The 21615-nt window shown below is 54.2% G+C and overlaps 13 protein-coding genes across 13 annotated transcripts; 8 read left to right on the top strand and 5 right to left on the bottom strand.

Moving 5' to 3' along the window:
- Positions 1-391: 391 nt before the first annotated feature.
- LTR77_008565 (uncharacterized protein) lies at positions 392-3050 on the top strand (the record flags this gene model as incomplete). The annotated part of the gene is made up of 4 exons (XM_064805797.1): positions 392-534; positions 589-802; positions 883-1689; positions 1740-3050. 4 exons carry the CDS (start codon positions 392-394, stop codon positions 3048-3050), a joined length of 2475 nt encoding a protein of 824 aa, XP_064656257.1.
- A 382-nt stretch (positions 3051-3432) lies between these two features.
- LTR77_008564 (uncharacterized protein) lies at positions 3433-4012 on the top strand (the record flags this gene model as incomplete). Its single annotated transcript, XM_064805796.1, has 2 exons — positions 3433-3706; positions 3780-4012. The coding sequence occupies 2 exons, from the start codon at positions 3433-3435 to the stop codon at positions 4010-4012; spliced, it is 507 nt and encodes a 168-aa protein (XP_064656256.1).
- A 91-nt stretch (positions 4013-4103) lies between these two features.
- Positions 4104-6011, bottom strand: LTR77_008563 (uncharacterized protein; the record flags this gene model as incomplete). Its single annotated transcript, XM_064805795.1, has 2 exons — positions 4104-5881; positions 5936-6011. The coding sequence occupies 2 exons, from the start codon at positions 6009-6011 to the stop codon at positions 4104-4106; spliced, it is 1854 nt and encodes a 617-aa protein (XP_064656255.1).
- A 360-nt stretch (positions 6012-6371) lies between these two features.
- Positions 6372-7904, top strand: ECM42 (glutamate N-acetyltransferase; the record flags this gene model as incomplete). Its single annotated transcript, XM_064805794.1, has 1 exon — positions 6372-7904. The coding sequence occupies one exon, from the start codon at positions 6372-6374 to the stop codon at positions 7902-7904; it is 1533 nt and encodes a 510-aa protein (XP_064656254.1).
- Positions 7905-8270: 366 nt separating this feature from the next.
- On the top strand, positions 8271-8745 carry LTR77_008561 (uncharacterized protein; the record flags this gene model as incomplete). Its single annotated transcript, XM_064805793.1, has 3 exons — positions 8271-8422; positions 8478-8573; positions 8640-8745. The coding sequence occupies 3 exons, from the start codon at positions 8271-8273 to the stop codon at positions 8743-8745; spliced, it is 354 nt and encodes a 117-aa protein (XP_064656253.1).
- Positions 8746-9380: 635 nt separating this feature from the next.
- LTR77_008560 (uncharacterized protein) lies at positions 9381-10526 on the bottom strand (the record flags this gene model as incomplete). Its single annotated transcript, XM_064805792.1, has 1 exon — positions 9381-10526. The coding sequence occupies one exon, from the start codon at positions 10524-10526 to the stop codon at positions 9381-9383; it is 1146 nt and encodes a 381-aa protein (XP_064656252.1).
- A 213-nt stretch (positions 10527-10739) lies between these two features.
- LTR77_008559 (uncharacterized protein) lies at positions 10740-11638 on the top strand (the record flags this gene model as incomplete). Its single annotated transcript, XM_064805791.1, has 3 exons — positions 10740-11140; positions 11221-11446; positions 11507-11638. The coding sequence occupies 3 exons, from the start codon at positions 10740-10742 to the stop codon at positions 11636-11638; spliced, it is 759 nt and encodes a 252-aa protein (XP_064656251.1).
- Positions 11639-12523: 885 nt separating this feature from the next.
- Positions 12524-14077, bottom strand: HRT2 (Hairy/enhancer-of-split with YRPW motif protein 2; the record flags this gene model as incomplete). Its single annotated transcript, XM_064805790.1, has 3 exons — positions 12524-13748; positions 13802-13932; positions 13985-14077. 3 exons carry the CDS (start codon positions 14075-14077, stop codon positions 12524-12526), a joined length of 1449 nt encoding a protein of 482 aa, XP_064656250.1.
- A 221-nt stretch (positions 14078-14298) lies between these two features.
- Positions 14299-15341, bottom strand: LTR77_008557 (uncharacterized protein; the record flags this gene model as incomplete). The annotated part of the gene is made up of 2 exons (XM_064805789.1): positions 14299-15136; positions 15193-15341. 2 exons carry the CDS (start codon positions 15339-15341, stop codon positions 14299-14301), a joined length of 987 nt encoding a protein of 328 aa, XP_064656249.1.
- A 457-nt stretch (positions 15342-15798) lies between these two features.
- LTR77_008556 (uncharacterized protein) lies at positions 15799-16407 on the top strand (the record flags this gene model as incomplete). The annotated part of the gene is made up of 1 exon (XM_064805788.1): positions 15799-16407. One exon carries the CDS (start codon positions 15799-15801, stop codon positions 16405-16407), a length of 609 nt encoding a protein of 202 aa, XP_064656248.1.
- A 1320-nt stretch (positions 16408-17727) lies between these two features.
- LTR77_008555 (uncharacterized protein) lies at positions 17728-19093 on the top strand (the record flags this gene model as incomplete). Its single annotated transcript, XM_064805787.1, has 4 exons — positions 17728-17822; positions 17871-18162; positions 18213-18391; positions 18556-19093. 4 exons carry the CDS (start codon positions 17728-17730, stop codon positions 19091-19093), a joined length of 1104 nt encoding a protein of 367 aa, XP_064656247.1.
- Positions 19094-19315: 222 nt separating this feature from the next.
- On the top strand, positions 19316-19720 carry LTR77_008554 (uncharacterized protein; the record flags this gene model as incomplete). The annotated part of the gene is made up of 2 exons (XM_064805786.1): positions 19316-19443; positions 19495-19720. 2 exons carry the CDS (start codon positions 19316-19318, stop codon positions 19718-19720), a joined length of 354 nt encoding a protein of 117 aa, XP_064656246.1.
- Positions 19721-19891: 171 nt separating this feature from the next.
- Positions 19892-21443, bottom strand: LTR77_008553 (uncharacterized protein; the record flags this gene model as incomplete). The annotated part of the gene is made up of 4 exons (XM_064805785.1): positions 19892-20588; positions 20641-20947; positions 20999-21100; positions 21149-21443. 4 exons carry the CDS (start codon positions 21441-21443, stop codon positions 19892-19894), a joined length of 1401 nt encoding a protein of 466 aa, XP_064656245.1.
- Positions 21444-21615: the final 172 nt, after the last annotated feature.

The raw sequence follows: 21615 nt of genomic DNA, 5'->3' as shown, positions 1-21615 counted from the left end.
CATATGCGGACTGAAATGAGCACTCTGCTTCTTGCTTTTCGCTGCCGCTCCTGAGGCCTCTGTGGCAGACGAGAGGTCAAGGACTCAAGGCCGCTGGAGAAGTTCGTCAGGCTAAGGCAGCCACCCGCCGTCGCCGTCGCTAGCGGATCAGCCCCTCCCAGGGAAGTGGGACTCAGCACGTGGTAGCTTCATCCTGCGAGACAGAGGGACTTTAACGCCGCACGACGCCGCCGCCGCCAGACCACAAGAGCTATGCCCGGGCAGATTTCGTAGATAGCTTCAGAGGCATGCCTGAGTTGCTCACTCTTACCTACCACTTCCTAAGCATTATCCTACTCTGACATTGGTTCCCTCGTTCCTATCATGTGAAAGCGTCAACACTCGACATACCATGGCTGAAGAACCTCCCAGCGACTTCCTACACCCCAAGTCCGCCTCAGCACATGACATTGAACATCGGCAGGAGGGCGACCATGGCATCAGCATCAACCTCCCTCCCGACCACGATGGCCGCCCTCCCCCGGTCAGGCACATGTGAGTAGACGTTCTCAGCCTTACGGACGGTGAGCTTCTCTAAAAATCTGTCAGATCCGCGCCTACGTACCAAAGTCCGATAAGACACCATCGAAGAGCGCCGTCGAGATCAAAAGGTGTTAAAGAGACACTGAACGCGCGATCCCAATACGGCAGCAGCGACGATGCCTCCGTCCACCGCATCAACCAGTACAACATCAAGCAAGAGATTGGAAGAGGGAGCTTTGGTGCTGTACACCTTGCGGTCGACCAGTTCGGACATGAGTTTGTAAGAGCATCCTTGGACCTGAGACGTGTTGCTGCGCCTTTATCGCGCAATTGGTGGCTGACCATCTTGTCGGGACATAGGCTGTCAAGGAGTTCTCCAAGTCCAGATTGCGAAAGCGTGCGCAGTCGAATCTGCTACGAAAGCCGAACCAACCACGAAGAGCCGGACATATAGCGGCTGGCTTCAGTTTCAATGCTCCTTTGCATCTTGGTGCCAATGGCCACACAGCTGAAGCTAACAACTCGCTGAGTCTGATCAAGGAGGAGATCGCGATCATGAAGAAACTCGACCACAACAATCTGGTTTCGCTGATTGAGGTACTGGATGACCCTCAAGAAGACTCGCTGTACATGGTCTTGGAGATGTGCAAGAAGGGCGTGGCAATGCACGTCGGTCTCGACGAGCGCGCACAGCCTTACCAGGACGAGACCTGCCGTTGCTGGTTCCGCGACATGATTTTGGGTATTGAGTATCTGCACGCGCAAGGCATCATCCACCGAGACATCAAGCCTGACAACTGCCTCATCACGAATGACGATGTGCTGAAAATTGTTGATTTTGGCGTAAGCGAGATGTTCGAAAAACAATCAGAAATGACTACTACAAAGTCTGCCGGCAGTCCAGCTTTCATGCCACCAGAGCTTTGTGTGGCGAAGCACGGACAGGTCAGCGGACGGGCAGCCGACATCTGGAGCATGGGCGTGACATTGTACTGTCTGCGATACGGCCACATACCTTTCGAGAAGGGCAGTATTATGGAGCTCTACGATAGCATACGAGGTGACGAACTTCCTCTCGGAGAAGAGCAAGATGCCAACTTTGCAGACCTGATGAAGCGCATGCTCGAAAAAGACCCAGAGAAAAGAATTACGATGGACCAGCTAAGGGTAAGCTATACTGCCCGCCAGCCGCTGAGCAGTATCACTAACAGCCACAGCAACATCCGTGGGTCACAAGAAACGGGACGGACCAACTGCTCTCAGCCAAGGAGAACTGCGCAGACATCATCGAGCCTCCTTCGCAAGCTGAGATGGACCACGCAATCACTGGCAACATGGGCAACATCCTTGCTGTGGTCAAAGCAGCGAAGCGCTTCCGTAAGATCATCAGCGACAAGCGAGGCCGTTTCATAGATGGTATATTCGGCCGCGACTCCAATTTTGTGCTTCCTCCACACACTCTCAGAAGCCATTCCCAGGACGATCATGACCGACACCCGCTCGACAAGATACTGGTCACCTCTGGCGTCCAACGGGAGTATGGCGAAAACGCTGATCTGGAAAAAGTGGCCAGCGACTTGGATGACCTCCAGTTAGTGCAGTCGCCTGAAGCTAGCGGCCCTGGCGGCTTCGAAAGGAGTCGCGACGAATCCAAGGCACATTACAAACAACGCCAGGAGACAGCGAGTCACCACCCCAGTCTGGACGAACATGCGGGGGAGATGCGGTCAAGGATAGCCGAAGGAGACGGTCATGCAAGAGGTCAAGCACATGACCCCTTGGAAGACAATACATACCTCGCCATAGGCGTCGATCCTGAGGCACCCGGAAACGAAGACTATCTCGTCGTCAGCGAAAGCCCGCCGGCGGTCGACATGAACATCTACGAGCAAGCGTACCAGGATGAGATGGAGAGGATTCTTCAGCGCCGCGGTGGAGAGCCGTCCATATACATGACCCGCCGAGTCGAGCACCGAGACGATATCCGAGCATTGAGCAACATCAAAGACGCTGGCAAGCATGCTGTGAGGCGCGCAGCGCTCAGGTTTGATCGACTGTCAAGTAGCGGCTTTGCAACGACACAGGAGGCTAGTGATGCCGGTCGGTCCGCCGCGAGAAGTGCTGCAGACAAGTTATCTGGCAAGTGGGCCACGGGAAGTACTTCTGCTTCCGAATATTTGGAGCCGTGGAAGCAGACGGCCAAGGACACGGCAAGTCGAGGTTACGGAAAGATGGGTGACATCTACAGTAAATCTGGCGGCGGAGGCGGCAAGATCTCGGATTTGGTGTCTCGCGCTCAGGCGAAGTATCGAGGTGAAGGATCCGAGTCGAGCGTGCCAGCCAAGCAAGCAGAGGCGACGCAACAGGATGCTACCACCACGGGCCAGCCGGACGAAGCATCCGTGACTCCAGCAGCACCAGAGCTGCCCACAGTTGCGCCTGGGGGCTCAGAACAGCCGAAGGACGACACATCGAGCACGCCAGCGGCACTGCCCGTGAAGTCAGCCTTTACGGAGCACATCATATAACATTTTCACTCCCGTATTGGGACATCGGCGTCAAATTGGAAATGACTTGGACACGAGGGACAGGCACGATTGTGCAGAAGGCAGGGCGGCAGAAGCGCTGGTCGCTACAGCCTAGGACAGGTACATACATGCAAGGAATTAGCGAGGCGTTGGACATGGGGCAGACATCTCGATGTCAAGGGAGCCTTCTTAGGAAGCAATGTCTGAACGATTATGGTCGAATACCTTATTCTTCCCTACACATCCCCTGAAGTCGCACGGTCCAGGTGTCAGTGACATCACGTCTCAAGCTCAAGTGAATCCGACATCTAAAGCTTATGGTTTTACTACAACTGCCTTCTATTCAACCCCTCCTCAGTACACCCTAACCACCTACACGACAATGGCATCCCGCCTCTTCCACCCCTCCCTCTTCCACCTCCGCAGCCCGCTCTTCGCCGCCAGCTTCGGCGTCTCCTCTGCCATCTTCGGCGCATCACTCCTCCAAGCCCACCGCTCACGCTACGCATACCGCCTCGACTCGTCGCCTTCTTCCACCAGCGCGAAAGACTGGTCCTTCTCACAGTACCAGAGTGAGGCGCGGACACCGGTCGTGTCGCAGAACGGAGGCTTAAATGCGAGGGCTGTGAGGCAGATGAGTGCGGGGAGTATATTTGGTATGCACCACACTCGCATGAAGACAGATGGTGTGCTTGGGAGCTAGAGGGCTAATTCAAGAGGTGTGAATAGGTCTAGTAGCAGGACTCGGCCTCTCGATCTTCTCGAAACCGCTCGTCGTGCTGGTCGGACTTCTGATAGCAGGCGTGCAGACGGCGGAGAGCTACGGCGTTCACCTCGTGCCTTACAGACAACTACAGGGATACGTCAAGAACGTGGATCTGAGGAGCGCCGTGCAGGATAACGTGGCCTTCAAGGTTTCGTTTGGGTTGATGTTCGCGCTGAGCGCGTTTGCTGAGTTCTAGACACGCTAGATATGTCATGACGAAGGGCTAGAAATGCTGTGTATATATGTAATACCACCAGGAACGAAGCAGGCATCGTTTGACATCCGCCTCAATACGGCGCACACTCCCTCTCCAGCCACTTGCGCGATCTCTGGTCATCCTTGGAGAAGTCCGCAGTCTTCTCCAATACTTCGCGATGATAGTCGTTCAGCCACTTCCGCTCTCGATCACTCAGCAAAGACACGTCGATCAGCTTCCGGCACATCGGCACCATAGTGACATGCTCGAACCCCAGGTACGGTTTGTCGCCAAACTTGTGCTTCGTCTGCGCCTCCTTAACCATGATGATGTTCTCGATGCGGATGCCGAAGTTGCCGTCTTCATAGTAGCCAGGTTCGTCTGAGATGACGTTACCGATCGAGAGCGGGACCTCAGAGTACTGGACGCGAGTGCCGATGCCAATGGGTCCTTCGTGCACGTTCAGGTACGAGCCGACGCCGTGGCCTGTACCATGTCGGTATTCCAGACCGTATGACCAGAGGAACTGTCGTGCGAGCATGTCGATTGCGAAGCCGGAAGTGCCTTTCGGGAAGACGGCGAGCTCCAACGCGATGTTGCCTTTCAGCACGAGGGTATAAGCTTCTCGCTCCATCGCAGTGGGCTCGCCAAAGTGAAGTGTCCGTGTGGTGTCGGTCGTGCCATCCAGGTACTGTGCGCCTGAGTCGCAAAGGTAGACTTTCGATGGGTCGATCACTGAGCAATTGCCGGGCTCTGGCTTGTAATGTATGACAGCAGCGTTGGCGCCTGTTGAAGATATCGTGTCGAAGCTCAGTCCGACGAACTTGTCGTGTTTCTTGCGGGTCGCTTCCAGCTTGTCTGCCGCCTCGACCTCGTCGATCTTCACTTTCTTTTCGACAAGCTCGTGCTCCAGCCATGCGAAGTACTCAATCAGAGCGGCACCATCTCGAATGTGGCATTGTCGCATGCCTTCCAGCTCAGTTTCATTCTTAATCGCTTTCGCGTCGCCAATGAGTGAGCGAATCTCGTCAACCTTGTCCTCGCCGCCGAGTGCCTTGGAAAGCGCCCATGATCCTTTAGTCGAGATCAAGTATTTCCGCTTCGGCTTCGAAGTCTCGCTGGAACCATTCGCTGCCGGCTCAGAAGATGCCATAGCGGCAATGTCCGAAAACACATCGTTGTACGGCCGGATCTTAACCCCCTTGAGGTGTTCCTTGGCGCTGTCCTCGAGCTTCGACTCGTCGATGTAGAGTGTCACAGTCGTGGGGGTTACGACGGCGTAAGAGAAGAAGACCGGATTGTAAGGGATGTCGTTGCCGCGCAGATTGAACAGCCACGCAATCTCATCCAGCATGCTCACCACAAACCCGGCGGCCTTCTTCTTGTCCAGCTCCTTCCTCAGCTCCTCGATCTTATCTTCGAAAGACTTGCCAGCGTACTCCAACCCCAGAACCTTGACCGGCTCGTTCGGCCGCGCGGGCTTCTTGTCACCCCATACCTCATCGACAAGGTTTGTCGCAATAGCTACCAGGTCTTTCCCGCCCTTCTTCTTAATCTTCTCCGCCAGTTTCTTGCCTTCTGGTGCGGTGATGGTAGTTGGATCCACACCCACGGTCTTGCCATCCTCAGCTTGTTCGACCGTCCATTCCTGCCATGTCGGGACGTCCTGCAGACCTTGCTTCAGCAGCGTCCAGTTGTCGTCGAGCTGCTTGCTGGCCTGATTGAAGTACCTGCCATCTGTAGCGAGTGCCGCCTTCTCGTGTGTGATCACGGCGGTGCCAGCCGATCCAGTAAAGCCAGATATGAACTCTCGTCGAGCGTCGGTGGGTGCTATGTATTCGGATGAATGGGCGTCTTCCGAAGGTACGACTGCGAGAGGATGTCAGTCAGCTATCATGTCCCGTTACAAAGGGTCTATCATACTGTAGATGTCTACCTTGTTGCTCTTCATCAAGCCCCGGAGGTCCTTCAAGCGTTGTGTTGTGTTGACTTGCTCCATATCGACGGGTCGCCGCAGACCTGCTGTTCCGGAAAAGCTTCGAGTGTTAGAGACTCTAGGAGCGACAGACCGCAACAAGCCTCTCAGCATTGGCAGTGTAGCGAGCGACAGTTACTAAAGTCGAATGCGGTCAGGCTGATAAGTCGTGGATCGCTCTAGACAGCTGCTGGTAGAGCTCATGCCGCCGATATTCAGCCGACGTCGTCTGTTGACGGGGCTGCGTGATTTTGACTCACCTTCTTTTGATAAGACAGACCCGTACAAGGCTCTCCAGGAAAACGATCGCAGAGGATGTTGCAGCACCGCAGCCATACCGACCCATCCCATTAAACTGGTGATTCGGCCTCACGTCAACGCACAATGGCTTTGGGCAGATCGAACACGAGCCGCCTGCTTTCTGCATTCACCCAGGTCCATGTCCGCTGCTACTCCGCGCCAGCAGAGCGTGCAATACCGGCAGCCAAACAGAAATATGTTCCGACTTCTGGAACCTATCCCAAAGGCTTCCTGGCCGGCGGTGCTTACGCTGGAGTCAAGGCGAGCAACACCAAGTACGACGACATCGCGTTAGTCGTCTCTGAAAAGCCATGCGCCGGAACCACCGTCGTCACGCGGAATGTCTTCAAAGCAGCACCCCTGGTTGTATCGATGCAGACTGCCGTGAACAGGAGGTTTCAGGATTTACGTGGTGTTGTGGTCAACTCAGGCTGTGCTAACGCAGTGACTGGCCAAAAGGGACGTGACGACGCTGTAGCAATGGCACGCGCCGCTGATGCGTGCTTCGGGGACACCGAACATGATGAACCACGCAGCCTTGTCATGAGCACTGGTGTTATCGGCCAACGACTACCAATGGACAAGATTGAGGCGGCTATTCCGAAAGCACATGCTTCGCTGGGCTCTTCCCACGAGCACTGGATGCGAGCAGCTCAAGCCATTTGCACAACAGACACTTTTCCCAAGTTGATATCTCGGACATTCACTCTCCCTTCGCATCCGGACACGCAGTACAGCATCGCAGGTATGACTAAAGGGGCGGGGATGATACATCCAAACATGGGTACACTGCTCGGCATAGTCTGCACGGATGCGAAGCTTGATCCAGGTACCATCCATAAACCACTCCGCCGGAGCGTGGATCGCTCTTTCAATCGCATTTCCATTGACGGTGACACGAGCACAAACGACACTGTTGCTTTCTTCGCTAACGGAGCCGCTGCTCCTCCTGATGGTCAGCCGCTAACCTTCCCAAGACGAACGCGCAGCGAGCCAACAGAACTGAAGACCAACCCCGATGTGGAGGCGTTCCAGATCATGTTGACCGACTTCATGGAAGATCTAGCCAAACTCGTCGTACGCGATGGTGAAGGCGCCACGAAATTTGTGACCATACGGGTCGAATCGGCTACATCGAACGAAGTCGCTCGACGAGTCGGAACCAGCATTGCGACCTCTTCCTTGGTGAAAACAGCAATCTATGGCAAGGACGCAAACTGGGGAAGAATATTGTGTGCCATCGGGTACGCGCCTGGCATCATGGACTACCCGGCGCTCGGGATCCGGGACGGCAACTCACAGGGTCACGTGGGTCGAATGCTCAGCAAGAAGGACCTTCCCCGGCCGCCAGTCGATATTGAGACGCTCTCTGTCTCGTTCGTACCAATGGACGGCAGCGAAGAATTGAGACTGTTCACACGTGGGGAGCCGGAAGTCGTCGATGAGGCCCGCGCCAAAGAGATACTGGAGATGGAGGACGTGGAAATCTTGGTGAAGTTGGACGATGTTGAGCATGATGACAATGCACCGGAAGACAAAAGGATGCACGAACAGGTCTTTTGGACGTGTGATTTCAGCCATGAGTATGTCACCATCAACGGCGACTATCGGACATGAAGAGAGACAGAGAAAGGTGCGCAGTTAGAGGGAGAAGGTCTCGATCAGCGTACCCTGAATGAGGCGAGTGGCTCCAAAAGCAGGCGCCGGAGCACCGTCGGTCGCTGAACTGACAGATGCCAACACCTATGTGAAGGTAGTTAGTGGCGAGGTCGGACAGTAGATGAATGATATGTAGTCGCGCTCAGAAAGCGCCAAACTTCGGTCGCCTGGCCAACAACTTTTCTACGTCATATGTCAACTTCAGAAACCGTACATCAAGTGAATGCAAGCTTGTACTGACCACGACCAAATACCTTCGAAACACCACAGTAGCGAGCACCACATATCCCCCACAGTGACTTCACCTCAGTATACCAGACGAACATGTCCGCCCTCTCCGACCGCGACACGAACGTCCAGCCGACCTCGAGCCCCATCGCAGCAGAAAAGCAGACGGCGGAGGGAGCGGAGAACATGGCACACGACGCCAGCAACACCAAGCAGTCGGCCGAGCAGAAGTTCTCTTTGAACAACGAGTGAGTACTGGCTTTCGTAGCACAAGGAATTCCTGATCTGACAGTCGCTCCCCAGCAAGCAAAGCGCAACCTACATCAGCCCGTCGGATTCCATCTTGAGCCCTGCCAGCCAGAAGCTGTCGAACTTCAAGCAGAAGCAAATTACGAAGCAGTAAGTACTTCATGCTGTTGAGCCGATTAGGAGAAGGACAAGAGCTGCTAACAGAGTTGGTTGCAGGACTGGAGGTAAAACGCCAGCTGCTCGTACTCTCTTCGCGAGGACCGCAAGCAGTTGCTCCAATGGTGGGTTCGAGGATTTCAAAGATGGAGAGGAGAAGGCATAAGGTGATATGACGGCTGTTCGAGTGGAGGTGTACGATCAGGTTTTTGGCATTCGGAATGGAGTTTTGGTTTGCGGGTGAGACTTTGGACCACAACTGGAAGATTGGAAAGACTGCGCATGATACCCGACATACTCTCCTTTGTTTTGATGGGAAGGAAGTAGATTGGCGGTACTGGGTATGCTCTGATACAGCTAGATGCCTATGCCTGAGACAAGTGCTACGAGGGCTTCATAGGCAGAGACCACAAGCGGCGTTGTGTGCTGATGCTACGACCTTATTCCCACTCCTCGTCCCTGAGTATGACTCTGCGTCTCCCTCCGAGCGGAGCTTTGCAGGGTACGTTGTTTGGCTCGTTACGCTCACACTGCTGTCTCACTGCAATGCTTGGAGGAGATGGCCGAGAGACTACTCAACGTGTCTCGGGAGGACAGACGTTACTGTCATCCAGAACCGTTGGCCACATCTAGACGTCGACTCTGCCTCAGCCACGCATAGCGGTACTGTATCTTGAAACCTGTCGCAGCGCCAACCAGGTTTCAATTCAGACCAGTGGCGGTTCATCGTTGGCTGCAGTAAAGGGCCGTTCGCGCTGGCTAGCGTGTCCGTACGAAATATAAGCCTGAATCGACCGTCTTTCACGTTCCGCTGGCAGTCAAAGACGGTCCAAACAAGTCCTGGCCCTCCTTCTCATTCTTTTCTCTGGCAACCTTCCTTCGCTTCGCCTTCTCTTCCCCAGCACCATCTTCACCGGTGCCATCCTGTCGCATAGCTGCGAAAGCTTTCACCAGATCTTTCGTGGACGGGTCCCTGCACTTCTCCAGCCTCTCCTCGAGTTTCGCTCGCTCGTCCTTCGTTAGCACTTGCGACTGGTTAAACGCCGCGAGCATGTCCGCGCATGCTGATATCGTGGCCAGAATTTTCGGACGCACTGGGGCGTCTGTCGGGAGCTTGGAGCTCAAGTAGAAGCCCGTGAGCGGCCCGTCGGCGAGTTGCAAGGCCGCAAGAAGGATTTGAGAGGGCGTGTAGAGGAAGTAGACATCTGTCAGAGAAGCTGGACCGTCGAGCAGTACGCGAGCAGCACTGTACGCAGCTTGGATCCGGTCTTGCACATGCTTGAGCTGTGTCTTTCCATTGCTCGGCGGCGTCCATTTCGTGTGGGAGCCTTCTCCTGGTGATGGCAACTCCTTCGTCCTCTCTGCAACCACCGTTCCCTCTGACATACCCTCCTCGACTCCTTCCATATGCCCGATCATACCTTCAGCCATGTTCAGCAGCTCCATCAGGCACCCTTTCAGCCCTCGGAACGGTTGACGCACGTCCAACGTGAACCTCAGCGCCTGCATGACCTTATATTCCGCCGCCAAGATAGCCTCCGGATCCGTGCTGATTCTTCTAGCATAGTCCGCCAGCGTCACATGCGTCGCCTCACTCTTGGAAGCGAGGAACAGCACGGTCTTGTAGATCTCCTTGGGCGGGTATGTGATGCATGAGTTGGAAAGGTAGAAGCGCCGCAGGTACTGGACCGCGGTCGCCTTGACGTTGACGGGCCATTTGAAGTGATCACTCGTCGTACGGATCTGTTCGCAGTACCTTTGGACCAGGCGTAGCTCTTCTCCTTCTGTCAAGAGATGGGTGTCCCTGTCGGCATATCGTTGTGCTCGGTCTACAGCCAGCTCATGTGTCTTCTTGCGCTGGGATGCCAGGCTCTCGGGCGAGAAGGACCAGAGGCGGTACTGGGTTGACGTGCGGTAGATGTCATCCTCGGAAAGTGGTTGCGCCATCGCAAAGAAGTGGTTGTTGGTTGGTGGACATGATGGAGGTTGAAGGACGTCTTGGCGGCTGGAGACCTCACTTCACTTCATCAATATCACATGCTATCTTCACATGCACGGGCAGTGAACATGCGAACATGAGTACGAGATTTTACAGCGGTGACACTTCAATGAAGATGCGAGCACAACACAAGCCGGCCTCACCCTCATAACCACCCTACAATGTCGAAGACCGGACCGCAGCAACCTATCGACACCGACGATATCCAGAACCCCAAGTTCGCTGCATCGACCCTCGATTTCCTCCTAATAGAGCTGGTGCCGCTCGTGCAGAGAGTGACCGAGCAGGCTGAAGCACGCGCGCAGGCTCTGCGGGACGAATACAGAAGAAGCCAAATACTCAGTCAGCCTTCCGACTCGGCTTCAGCGTCAGACGATGGAGCTAAAAAAGCTACGGAGTCCGACAGCAAAGATGCGGAGAAGAATGGAAAGGTAGTAGCGCGAGGCGAAGAGAGACCGTTGACGTCTCTGGGCATACCTGCCACTACGCCCACAACGCAGGAAGCGATGTTCGCCCGCCTCGATATGCTGGGATACAGAGTCGGTCAGGGGCTGGCAGAGCGGTAGGTACGCCCTCGCCGTTTGCAGTGTCTATTTGCTCCATTATGTCTCCTTTCACTGACTCTGAGATGCGGCACCCTAGGTTCTCAGCCAACACTCCTCGACCACAGACACCACTGGATGTGATCAAGTTCCTCTGCAAGGACCTTTGGCTCGTTCTCTTCCGCAAGCAGATCGATAACCTAAAGACGAACCATCGTGGCATCTTTGTGCTCACGGACAATCGATTCCACCCGCTTTCGCGTATGTCGATCGATAGGAGGGCAGGGCCGAAGGCGAAGGAGGACGGTCTGGCGAGGGCGCAACTGGTGAGTCCGCTGTGGTCCATTCGAATTTTGGAGGCAGCAGGGCTAATCTGTGTGTCTCAGTACCTCTTCTTCCCAGGTGGAGTGATACGTGGTGCTTTGTCAGCCCTTGGAATCGATGCGACGGTGTCCGCTGAGTCGACGGAGCTGCCTTCGGCGACATTCCAGATCAAGACAAAAGGTGCGAAAGCTTGAGGTGGAATCGAGGTGCGGCCGGCCGACGAAGCTAAGACGCGAAGTCTGCTTCATGAGAGATGAAGCGAGGTAATGAGGCAGGATCATGCAGCGGCCAAATGATGACGAGCTCCGCAAGGCCACGATGGCACTCAATGCGCGCCGCCTGGACTCCGGTCTCCAATGACAAAGACATGAAAACATTACCCAGCCCTTACTCCACCACTTCGTCCACGACGTCACGAATCAATGCAGCCACACGCGAGGCCCGGCCGCAAGAATCGACAATTTGTATTTGCATTTACACAAACGTTCTCCAATCAACCAGTAAGTCCAAGGGTCCGAACGGCCTTGTAGTTTCCGGCTGAAGATCAAGCGGGTGAAATGGCACCTCAGGTCAATGATCTTCCCTTGGGATCCTCCCCAATCCACTAGTTTGCGAACCAAAGTTCAATTGGGATTTGGTTCTTTCCTATCTCTCCTTTTCAATGTCATCAGTTGCACAAATTAAAATTAAAAAAGTAGTAAACTTCGGTTTCTCGCCTCCTTCGGGGGTGTTTCTTTTGGCGGAATTATGGGAAGGTCGGGGGTTCGACTGATCGTTCTCAGGAGGTTGTCATGTGGAGTTCGACACGTCTCTCTTATGAGCGTGAACTCTTTTTATGAGGAGAGGACGCTTCCAGCGGAAGCAGAGATATTACTTTTCTACAGCGCGTTCTCGACAAGGCCCAAGCATTCAAGGGTTGTGTCTTGCAGGCTTCTCAACGCTTCGCTGTGGCAGAAAAGGATACTCTGAGGACTACGATTGTGGGGCGAAGATTGAAGATCACAAGTGGATCATACTGCAGCATTGTCTTCTATTCTGATTCTGATCTATCATCTAGGGTCGTTCTGTCGCCCAGCATGTCATGCCTTCCCATCGCAGAAGCTCACCACAGCATACTTCCCACTCCACGCCCACTTCCTGCCAACCTCCTCACCAGTCTCACCCCTCTCCTCCCTAATCTTCTCATCCACGCCCTTCGGCAGCCCCACCACAACATCCGCCTTGCAAGTCCTCAGCGCCAGTGTCCGCAAACCCGAACCTGGTCCCAACGGGCCGATGGCTTCTGTGAACGGGGTGGTCGGATCCCACATCGCATCACCTGTGAGCTTGCGGTAGTTGAGGTCGCCTTTGTAGATCACCAGCTCGGAAGATTTCAGGTCTTCGCAGAGCTCTGGATGCGTTTGCGACAAGCGCCAGTAGGATCCCGCTTCTGTCCAGAATGCGTTCGGACGGAGGATGATCTTGCCTTCGGCATACAAGGAGCTCCAGTTGTCAAACAGCTGCCTCAGATCCGTCTCTTCCTTCTCCGACAGAGGGGGTGGAGTCTTCCCGTCGGCGGTATCTGATTCCGATGGGGTTTCGTAGAAGCTCTTTGCGTTAAGAAGGACGTTGAGAAGGTCCGAGAAGTCCTTTGGCACGACGTCTGAGACAAACCAGGGGATGTTCTTGGGATGAAGAACTATGTGTGTCGCAAGTCCGGATTGCAAGAGATAGCCAGCCAAGATAAAGTCAACGAAAAGCTCGAAGCCGGCGTTGTCGAGCACGATATCGACTCGACGCTCTTGATCCTTGCTGACGTTCTGTTGTGCTGACTTGAGGCACGAGAAAGCCGCCGGAAGATTGTTGACGAGGATGTTCTTTTCGTTGGCCTTTCTACTTTCCGACCCTTGTAGCTTCTGAATGTCGTCATAGGAGAGATTGGTAAGGAGGGAGAGATCGGTGGCGTTGCCCCAGAGGCAGATCTCACACATCTCCATGAAGAGTGTCTTTTCCGCTTCCTCACGTTTCTGGTTTGAAGCTCCGGCCAGGGAAGATTGTGATGATTGGAGTTGCCGGGTGAGGTCGTTGTAGCGAGCGGCCAACTCGATAACTGCTGGGCGGGAAGAGCGGAAGGTGGACATCTTCTGTTGAGAAAAGACATCGTAGTTCTTCCAGTAAGTGGACAGGGCGAAAAGAGTGCTTATCCGTCTGTAGAGATAGCATTCTGAATAGAGCCAGCTGACATTGAACCAATTTGGATTGCCGCGCTGCTTGAGCTCATCGTTGTAGCCTGCAATGTCTGGGCTGCCATCGTCTGGTAGAGGTCTGGAGTTACGTGTTAGCATGGCTGCTTGAGCACAGGGGATACTGGAACTTACGTCAAGTCCCGATTGTGCTGCAGCTCGTACTTGAGCGTAGCGAGACCCTGCGTGATCTTCTTGCCCTCTTCGGCCTTCTCCAAATCAGTGCATTTCGATGTTGCGCGATGCACGTCGTCTATAGCGCCTGTCTGCCGTCACATATCAGTTGTTGTTCCAGGCGATGGATAGTGGCGGCCATACCAAAATCACGGGCCACCGATCTCTCGCAGAGAAGAAACCGAACGACTTCTTGTCGCTTGTGTGCGACGGTAGAGTCTTCGTGTCGTACTCCATCCCGTATGCGAGCACTTTGTCAGTCACGGTTGCTTTGGAAAAGATGTTATTGAGATCGACACAGAAATTCTGAAAGAAGCAGTCATGGGTCTTGGCATGTTGTTGAAGAGCACAGCTATCCTACACGTTGCTCATATATGCGCTGCAAGTACACATGTTCGCTAACAACGCTCAAAACAAACTCTCCAACGCCGTTGCAACGTCCCAAAAAGATGCTTCGGTCACCTGAAGTTCGCACCGTAGTTCGCCTGCGGAAAGTTGACTCTTCCACCCGGCGTCTGCTCGTAGTCACTCGGTGATAGTGCGCTGGGTGCCACATATCCGCTTGGACTGGGAATGCCTACAGCTCCAGCCGTCTGCTCGTGGTATGAAGGCGGCGCGGTGATGCTAAGGTTGCTGCCTGACTGATAGCTGAACGCTCGGCCGGGGTGCATGCCATGCTCGGTCATACTATGCGTATCTGCGAACGGGTCGTCTGCCTGTATGGAAGGTCGCTGGAGCAAGCCTTGCTCGTCCTCGTCCGCAGTAGAAAGTTGGCTATACGCACGGCGAGCGTCGTCGTCTCCTGGCGAGACTGACGGGCGATGGGAAGGATGGCTGTCGTCCAGCTCGTCCGTGTTCGTCGACCATACATCTTTGCTAGGATCTTCGAATCGCTCAGCTTGTCCATGCTTTGTCGAGTTCCCGTTGGGCATAATGCCTGTCCTCCTGAACTGTAGAACGCCTTGGATGCTAATCACACTCGTCGCAATGAAGAGAAGCCATATGACAACTCCGAATCCGACGGCTGCCTTTGTGACCTGGCATTTCGTTGCACTGCCGTATCCGAACTGCTCGCAGCTGCCTTTCCCGTCCTTGTCGCCGTCCTTGTTCTTTGATCCCTCCTTCAACCCCTCGCTCTGCCATACTGCCACTGCGACGAATGCTGCGAACCAGAGAAGAGTATATAGGAGATCGATTGCAGCGTAGGCGTATACGTTCGCAAAGCGCCAGGCACGAGTCCACATTGGAACCATGATCTGGTAGATCAGGCCGGGGAGGGTAAGGAAGCACTGCAACCTTCGCGTCAGCCTGTCTTCTATTGGAGCAGAACAGTGATGAGGTATTATGCTTACTGAGCAAAGTAGTAGCCAACCTGTCCACCATGTTCTCCTTCCTGTGTAAGTACTGCAAGCGCCAGACAGCCGGCTATGAAGATGAGGAAACCTTGGGCGAAATGGAGTCCTGCCTTGATCTTCTGGTAGTACGTCTGTGGTATGCGCATCTTGTCGATTCCAATCGAACGTGTGGTGAGGGTCAATGTTCTGGTCAGGAAGGAAGCGTGATCATGTCAAGTGTATATTGTGCTCAGCCCACTCTCCGAGACAACAAGCCACGACCAAGAGTTGGCAGTTTGGAATCTGCTACCGCAGCATCCCGAGCTACAGCAGGTTGTTGAGCACACTGGAGACACTCGATTGCTACATTACGCAGCGGACAGACCACAGGACTGCTTGATCAGATGGAATCAGTCCAGTGTTTACGGCATCTTGATCTCGAATCTGTAAATAGCAACCAAGTCCCACGTGCTACCCCTGCTGTCGATCACGGCAGCAGCCGCAATGTGATCGCGAAAGCTGTCAGTAATTGTGAATGGCATTTGCAGCACCACCTGCTCCACCACCACCACCGACACCGCCAGCAATCAAAGCGAACCCACAGTCCACTTCAATACACCCACCATGGACGAAACATTCACACTCATCCCGCTCGCCATCGACCCTTCCACCAAATCCATCTCCACCTCCAATCCCGCCCTCTCTAGCGAAATCGACGAACTGAACAAACTCCACCGCGCATTCGTCTCCCTCGACACGCCCAATCAAGTCCCTCCTCCACCAGCACCAGTCAACCCAAAGCGCTCCGTGCAGATCAACAAGATGCGCGAAAGCGGAAATGCCTCCTACAAGAAAGGCTCTTACGGCGACGCGATCAAGATGTATGACTTAGCAATCCGCATGGCATCAGAGCGGCCAGGCTGGGAAGCTTCAGGACTGGTAAGGGAGGAGCTATCAGCGCTGTATAACAACCGGGCGATGGCGCAGATGAGCCAACAGATGTGGCCGGAGGGGGCAGTGGATGCGGAGTTGAGTGTGGAGATGAAGAAGGTGGGGAATGTCAAGGGTTGGTGGCGGAGAGGGCAGTGTCTTCGGGAGATGGGGAGGGTAGAGGAGGCGGCGGAGTGGGTGAGGGGCGGATTGGAGTTTGAGCGGGCGGGGCCGGAGAAGGCGAATGTTGGAGAGCTGGAGGCGTTGGGGAGGGATCTTGAGGCTTCCTTGGCGAAGGCATGAAATGGATGGATAGGCAAGAAAGAATCTTTATGCAGGGATGATGTTACGATACAGTGGCGGTCAGGCTATCAAGCCACCGAGGAGCGAAGCAATTGTTTGCACCACAGCCGCGGCCATGACTTCCAACACAGCATGAAGTTAACGGAGGGGTGCTGTGATAAAGCATGCAACTTCCACAGCGGCCATACGAACATGCAAACGGTGCGGTCCTCGTGAGGCCCTACCACTCGACGAATTATACGAGACAGGAAAGTCTGTCAACCACCAACCGCGGCCACAGTCCCCAGCACCGTCCGCGTTGCCATTGGAGAATTACGGATATGAAGATCCAATAAAGCCGCAGTATCACCACTGCCCTTAGAGAGCTTCAGACCCACGCAGCGAAGGAGTAGGTGTCACGTTTCTTGCCTCATTCGAATAGTTAATAACTCAACGTCCGTTGTCTTCCAAAACCACGACTTCCCAGCGATACGAGATCGGTGCAGGTGCCACATATCGCGCATTCATCACCCCCAACCTATCGTATGCTTCAGAATAGCTCAGAGTGTGGTATGGCGTGGCTCCTCGACGCATTGTCGCGGAGAACTATCACCGTACCCACGTGGCCTTTCCAAGCCCAGATTGCGCACGACTTATGAGCGGTCCCAAAAACAGCAGACTCGCTTCAACTTGGCGATGTTATCCAGTCCAAGCAACGGCGAGCACTCCGCTTACAAGAAGGTGTGGAGATCTAGACCCGAGGCGAGTCAACTTAAGCGAGAACATGGGGAAGTCTGGGGTTGGCGTTCGTTTGCGGAGATAACCTTGATTGACAGCTGCATGCATTGGAGACTTGATGATAACGCCAGTGAGAATGATACGAGAGGCGGGCTCGATACTGCTACTTGCACTGCCCGAGACTTTCAAAGGGCCGTACTGGCTTGTATTCGGTTCCATGGCTGCAGCACATCCACAAAAACTGCACGGCTCAGAGAGGACAATGTCTTTCCGTCTCGGGGTCAAGGTATTGAACTTGCAAGCCACGTCTTTGATGATACTTAGGTAAGGTACTCGCAAAGAGGAGCTCGAGATGTTGCGGAAATAACATGCTAGGGTTTCAAGCTCCACACTGTCGGGTCTGGATGCCACGTGCACAGCTCCATCCCAGTCTTGCTCACGCCACCACTGTACTTCACCCCTCTCTGAAACTCTTGGACAGCATGCCAGTCCCTCGGTAGTAGGCCGAAAGAGTCAGTATAAGGACCATGGAACAACCGCGCGCTTGTTTGGCGTTGCGCAACGGCTTTCGCGAGACGCATCCAGCGATCACACTCTGTAGCCATGGGCAAGCTCATTCCCAATGCGTTCAACCTGTTGGTGGTCATTTACGTGGCCCTGGGTTCAACAGCATGTTCGTATGGCATGGCCATCATCGGGTGAGTGTAGGAAACAGCCACTTCTGTTCCCGTGCTGATCATACGCAGCTCGACTATCGGCCAACCTAGCTTCTACACTTCCTTGGGCCTCGCGCCGCCTGATGAAGAAGGATACGCTCGCACTGCGGGTTTCATTGGTGGATTCAATGGCGTGAATTGCGCCGGTTCGGCTATCGGTTGCTTGCTCTGCACGTACTGCGCCGACAAGTACAGTCGCAAGCGAACAATCCAAGGTGCTGCTGTCGTCCTCTGCATGGGTGCGGCGTTGTGCGCTGGTTCCGTAAACAATGCGATGTTCTTGGTCGGAAGAATCATCAATGGATTGGGTATCGGTGCTCTCGTATGTTCATCGTGTCCAAAGCAGGTTCAGAACAAGGCTGATGCTCTCAGGTCGCTGCCATCCCAATGTACCAGGCTGAAGTGTCGACTCCCGAGTCTCGCGGCTTCATGGTCTCGATGCACGGAGTCATGTTCGCCATGGGCTATACCCTATCTGCATGGCTCGGCTTCGGCATGTACTTTATCACAGCGGGTGGCTCAACTTCTTCGTTCCCGTGGCGCTTCCCAATGTGAGTCGATCGATCTTGAGATTTGTTCCCGATGATGCTGATAGCCTGCCACAGCGCCTTCCAGATGGTCCCAGCATTGATGCTTCTTGCCGGCTCGCCATGGTAAGCCAATCGCTAATATCCTTGCTGGAGTGGGATATTGCTCACTCTTCCTCTCTTTCAAGGCTCCCATTCTCACCTCGCTGGCTCCTCATGCAAGACCGCCACGAAGAAGCCCACGACGTTTTGATGAAACTCCACCGCGACAAGACCGATCCCCACGACGTCGTAGCGCGCAAGGAGTTTTACCAGATGAAGAAGCAGGTGGAGATGGACCGTCTCATCAAGCAGAGCACGTCCAAGTTCGAGCTCTTCAAGACGCCAGCCAACCGTCGACGTGCCCTGGTTGGCTTCGTCCTCATGTGGAATAACCAGTTTACCGGAGTTCTGATCATCGCCAACTACGGCGTCATTTTGTACGGAGCGCTGGGTATGGACGGATATATGCCGTTGCTCCTGACCTCGCTCTGGGTCACCTCGACTTTCCCGGGGAACATCTTCTGTGCCTTCTTCGTTGAGAAGTTTGGCCGGCGCACCTTCTTGCTCATTGGTTTGACCGGGATACTCGTCGCTTTGATCTGCGAGACAGCGTTGCAAGCACAGTTTCTGGGGACCAACAACAAGGCTGGACAGAACGCTGCCATCTTCTTCATCTTCTTGTAAGTCGCGCTTACCGACAGAGCGGCAGTGGTCATGTTCGAGAAGATCGCTGACCTTTCTCCGCTTGCCAGATTCATCACGCCCTTCTGGAGTACCTTCATCGATGCCGCCCAGTTCCTCTACGTGGCGGAGATCGTGAGTTCAGCTCTCGTCCGGCTCATGAGCATCACTGACGGGTGGTAGTTTCCAACGCATATTAGGTCCCAAGGCACCGGCTTCTCCATGATGGGTCTATACCTCGCCAGTCTCATCATCCTTGTCGCCGGCCCGATCGCTTTCGAGAACATCTCCTGGAAGTTCTTCTTCGTTCTCATCGTCCCGACGTTCTTCCATATCATTTTTGTCTACTTCATGTAAGTGTACCAGTCATGTCAGAAGACCAGGTTGATGCTAACATTGACCAGGTGCCCCGAGACGAAGGGGAGATCTCTGGAGGACATCAACGCCCAGTTCGGCGAACAGGTAGCCATCCACTACTACGGCGCCACTGACAAGGAGAAGATGGAGTTCGATGTCGCTGTCGAGGAAGACGAGAAAGTCGATCAGACTGGCGAGGTCGACCGTAACGGTCTTACCAAAGTTGTGGCCGACCACACGCATGTTGAGGAGGTGACTCACCATAAGGTGTGAGAGCTCTGCGGTCGAAGAGAAGGAGCTCCGCCGATGATCGCTGTGCCGGAAGTTGGCGTGCGTGTATATAGTAGGCGGAAGGCGGCAAATATTACGTCAAGAGAGTCTCGGGCAAACGAGTCTTGATGTTGTCCTGGTTGACCTCAATATTTCTGCCGCCCGTTGCAAGCTTCATGTAGATTGATCATCATGAGCTTTGGCTGTCTGCCATAGCTTGAACCCAGGCTTGTCATGTACGACCCGTACCCAAGGCAGCCGGCTAATGACTTTGTGAGCAGCATCCCACGTATCGATCTCCAGAGATGACAGGCAGGATGTGATGTACGGACAAAGCCACGATTCATCTTCTGGTCCGCACAGGGATATACCACCGGAGAAGAGGACCCAGAGGAGCACCGGCTGTTGCTTAAGAGTGATGCTTACCATAAGCTCTGATATGGCATGCCGCAGTCTACTCGCCAGCAGATCATATGCACAGACATGCATGCGGCCTTGCTCGAAGAGGAGAGTTGTCAGGAACCCTAGGAGTGTCGTGAAGATCGCGCTGTCCAGCTTATCCTCAGGCGGCTCTCCAGCAAGCGGACAGTATTGCAACAATCTGTACGCGAACGTAATCAGAGCGTTCTGGAAGTCGGCTGGGTCCAAGCTAAACCTTGCGGGATTCTGGTTGAGGAGATGGCAGAACTGGTTCGTATCCGTGGCGATGCAGTCTAGACCGGGATCGGTCAATGGGAGGAGGGTCTTAGAAGCAGAGTCTGGAGACATCAGCTCTTTCTTCACAGAGGAGGACCTCAGTGTCTGTTTCGGGAGTGTGTCCCTGTAGTACATCGAGTCACAGCCTTCATGCAATGCCCGGTCTATGTCGGCCCTGCGCACCTAACGATTAGTATAAGCGGATTCACGACCGAATACGTACTCACCGGCAGATCTTATGCCAGATCACCCAGTTAGACGAGAAGGCTTTAATCCCACCTCGCATCTCAAGCATAAGCTGGAGAGCCTTCAGATGGACTTTGCTGACGCCAAACTGGTTCGTGAGGTTCTCGTGCACCGCAAGGCTCACTACCACGGCGAATGTAGCGTCCGATGGCGTGCCCTGGCCCCTCAGATCTTGGTTGATGCATTTGTACGTATCTGCGAGATGCCTGAGTGCTTGTGGCGAGCGCAAAGGCTTCCCTAGCAGGCCATCGATGCAGATTGTCGCCATGACCAGCGAGCAGTGATAGACTATCAAATACAGTGAGGTTCGTCGCAAGACGATTATTGGAGATGGCTTACAGGTCTCGGAGCGTTGTATGTATTCAAACCATGTCGACCTCATATGATCCATCTGGAAGCAGAACTCCTTCGGGTACAAGACTTGCAGTTGGACAACCATAACTTTATGTCCTTAGTCGGCCGTTAGCTGGCTGAGTGTTTGCTACGTACATTGATGTATGAGGCGTCTTGTAGACAGGTCCGCTTTGCAAGGAAAGGTAATGAAGGATAATTCATCTCCAAGCGGCCTCTCAAGAAGTGGTAGTTTCGAGGCGTAGTCGATTGACGTGAGGGCATCGCCAGGAATTCGATTCGAAGATTCATTGGTCTTGTTGACGAATTTCTGGTCGCATCGAGGCTTTGCCTTGCTCGCATTCTTGCCCTTCATAACATGACTTCGAATGAGCTTTCGGTTGGATTTGAGGGCGTCATTGTCGACGAACTGGAACTTGGAGACCTGTGCCATGGTGCGATATTAACCGCCGTGCCAGGATGCGACGCACCCATCTGGCGGAAGAAGAATATGTAGTTCTTCTAGGACGAGACGAAGTCAGAGAAGATGGAGCCATACCCGAGTAGCGCGTCTTGGACCGTGCACGTGCATGTGAAAGTCGCTCTTTCCACCTCAGCTTTCAACG

This window comes from Saxophila tyrrhenica (assembly GCF_035928015.1).
Source record: "Saxophila tyrrhenica strain CCFEE 5935 chromosome Unknown scaffold_14, whole genome shotgun sequence".
Taxonomy (NCBI): domain Eukaryota; kingdom Fungi; phylum Ascomycota; class Dothideomycetes; order Mycosphaerellales; family Extremaceae; genus Saxophila; species Saxophila tyrrhenica.
Note: the sequence above shows the minus strand (reverse complement) of the source record. Positions and strands in the feature narration are given on the sequence as shown.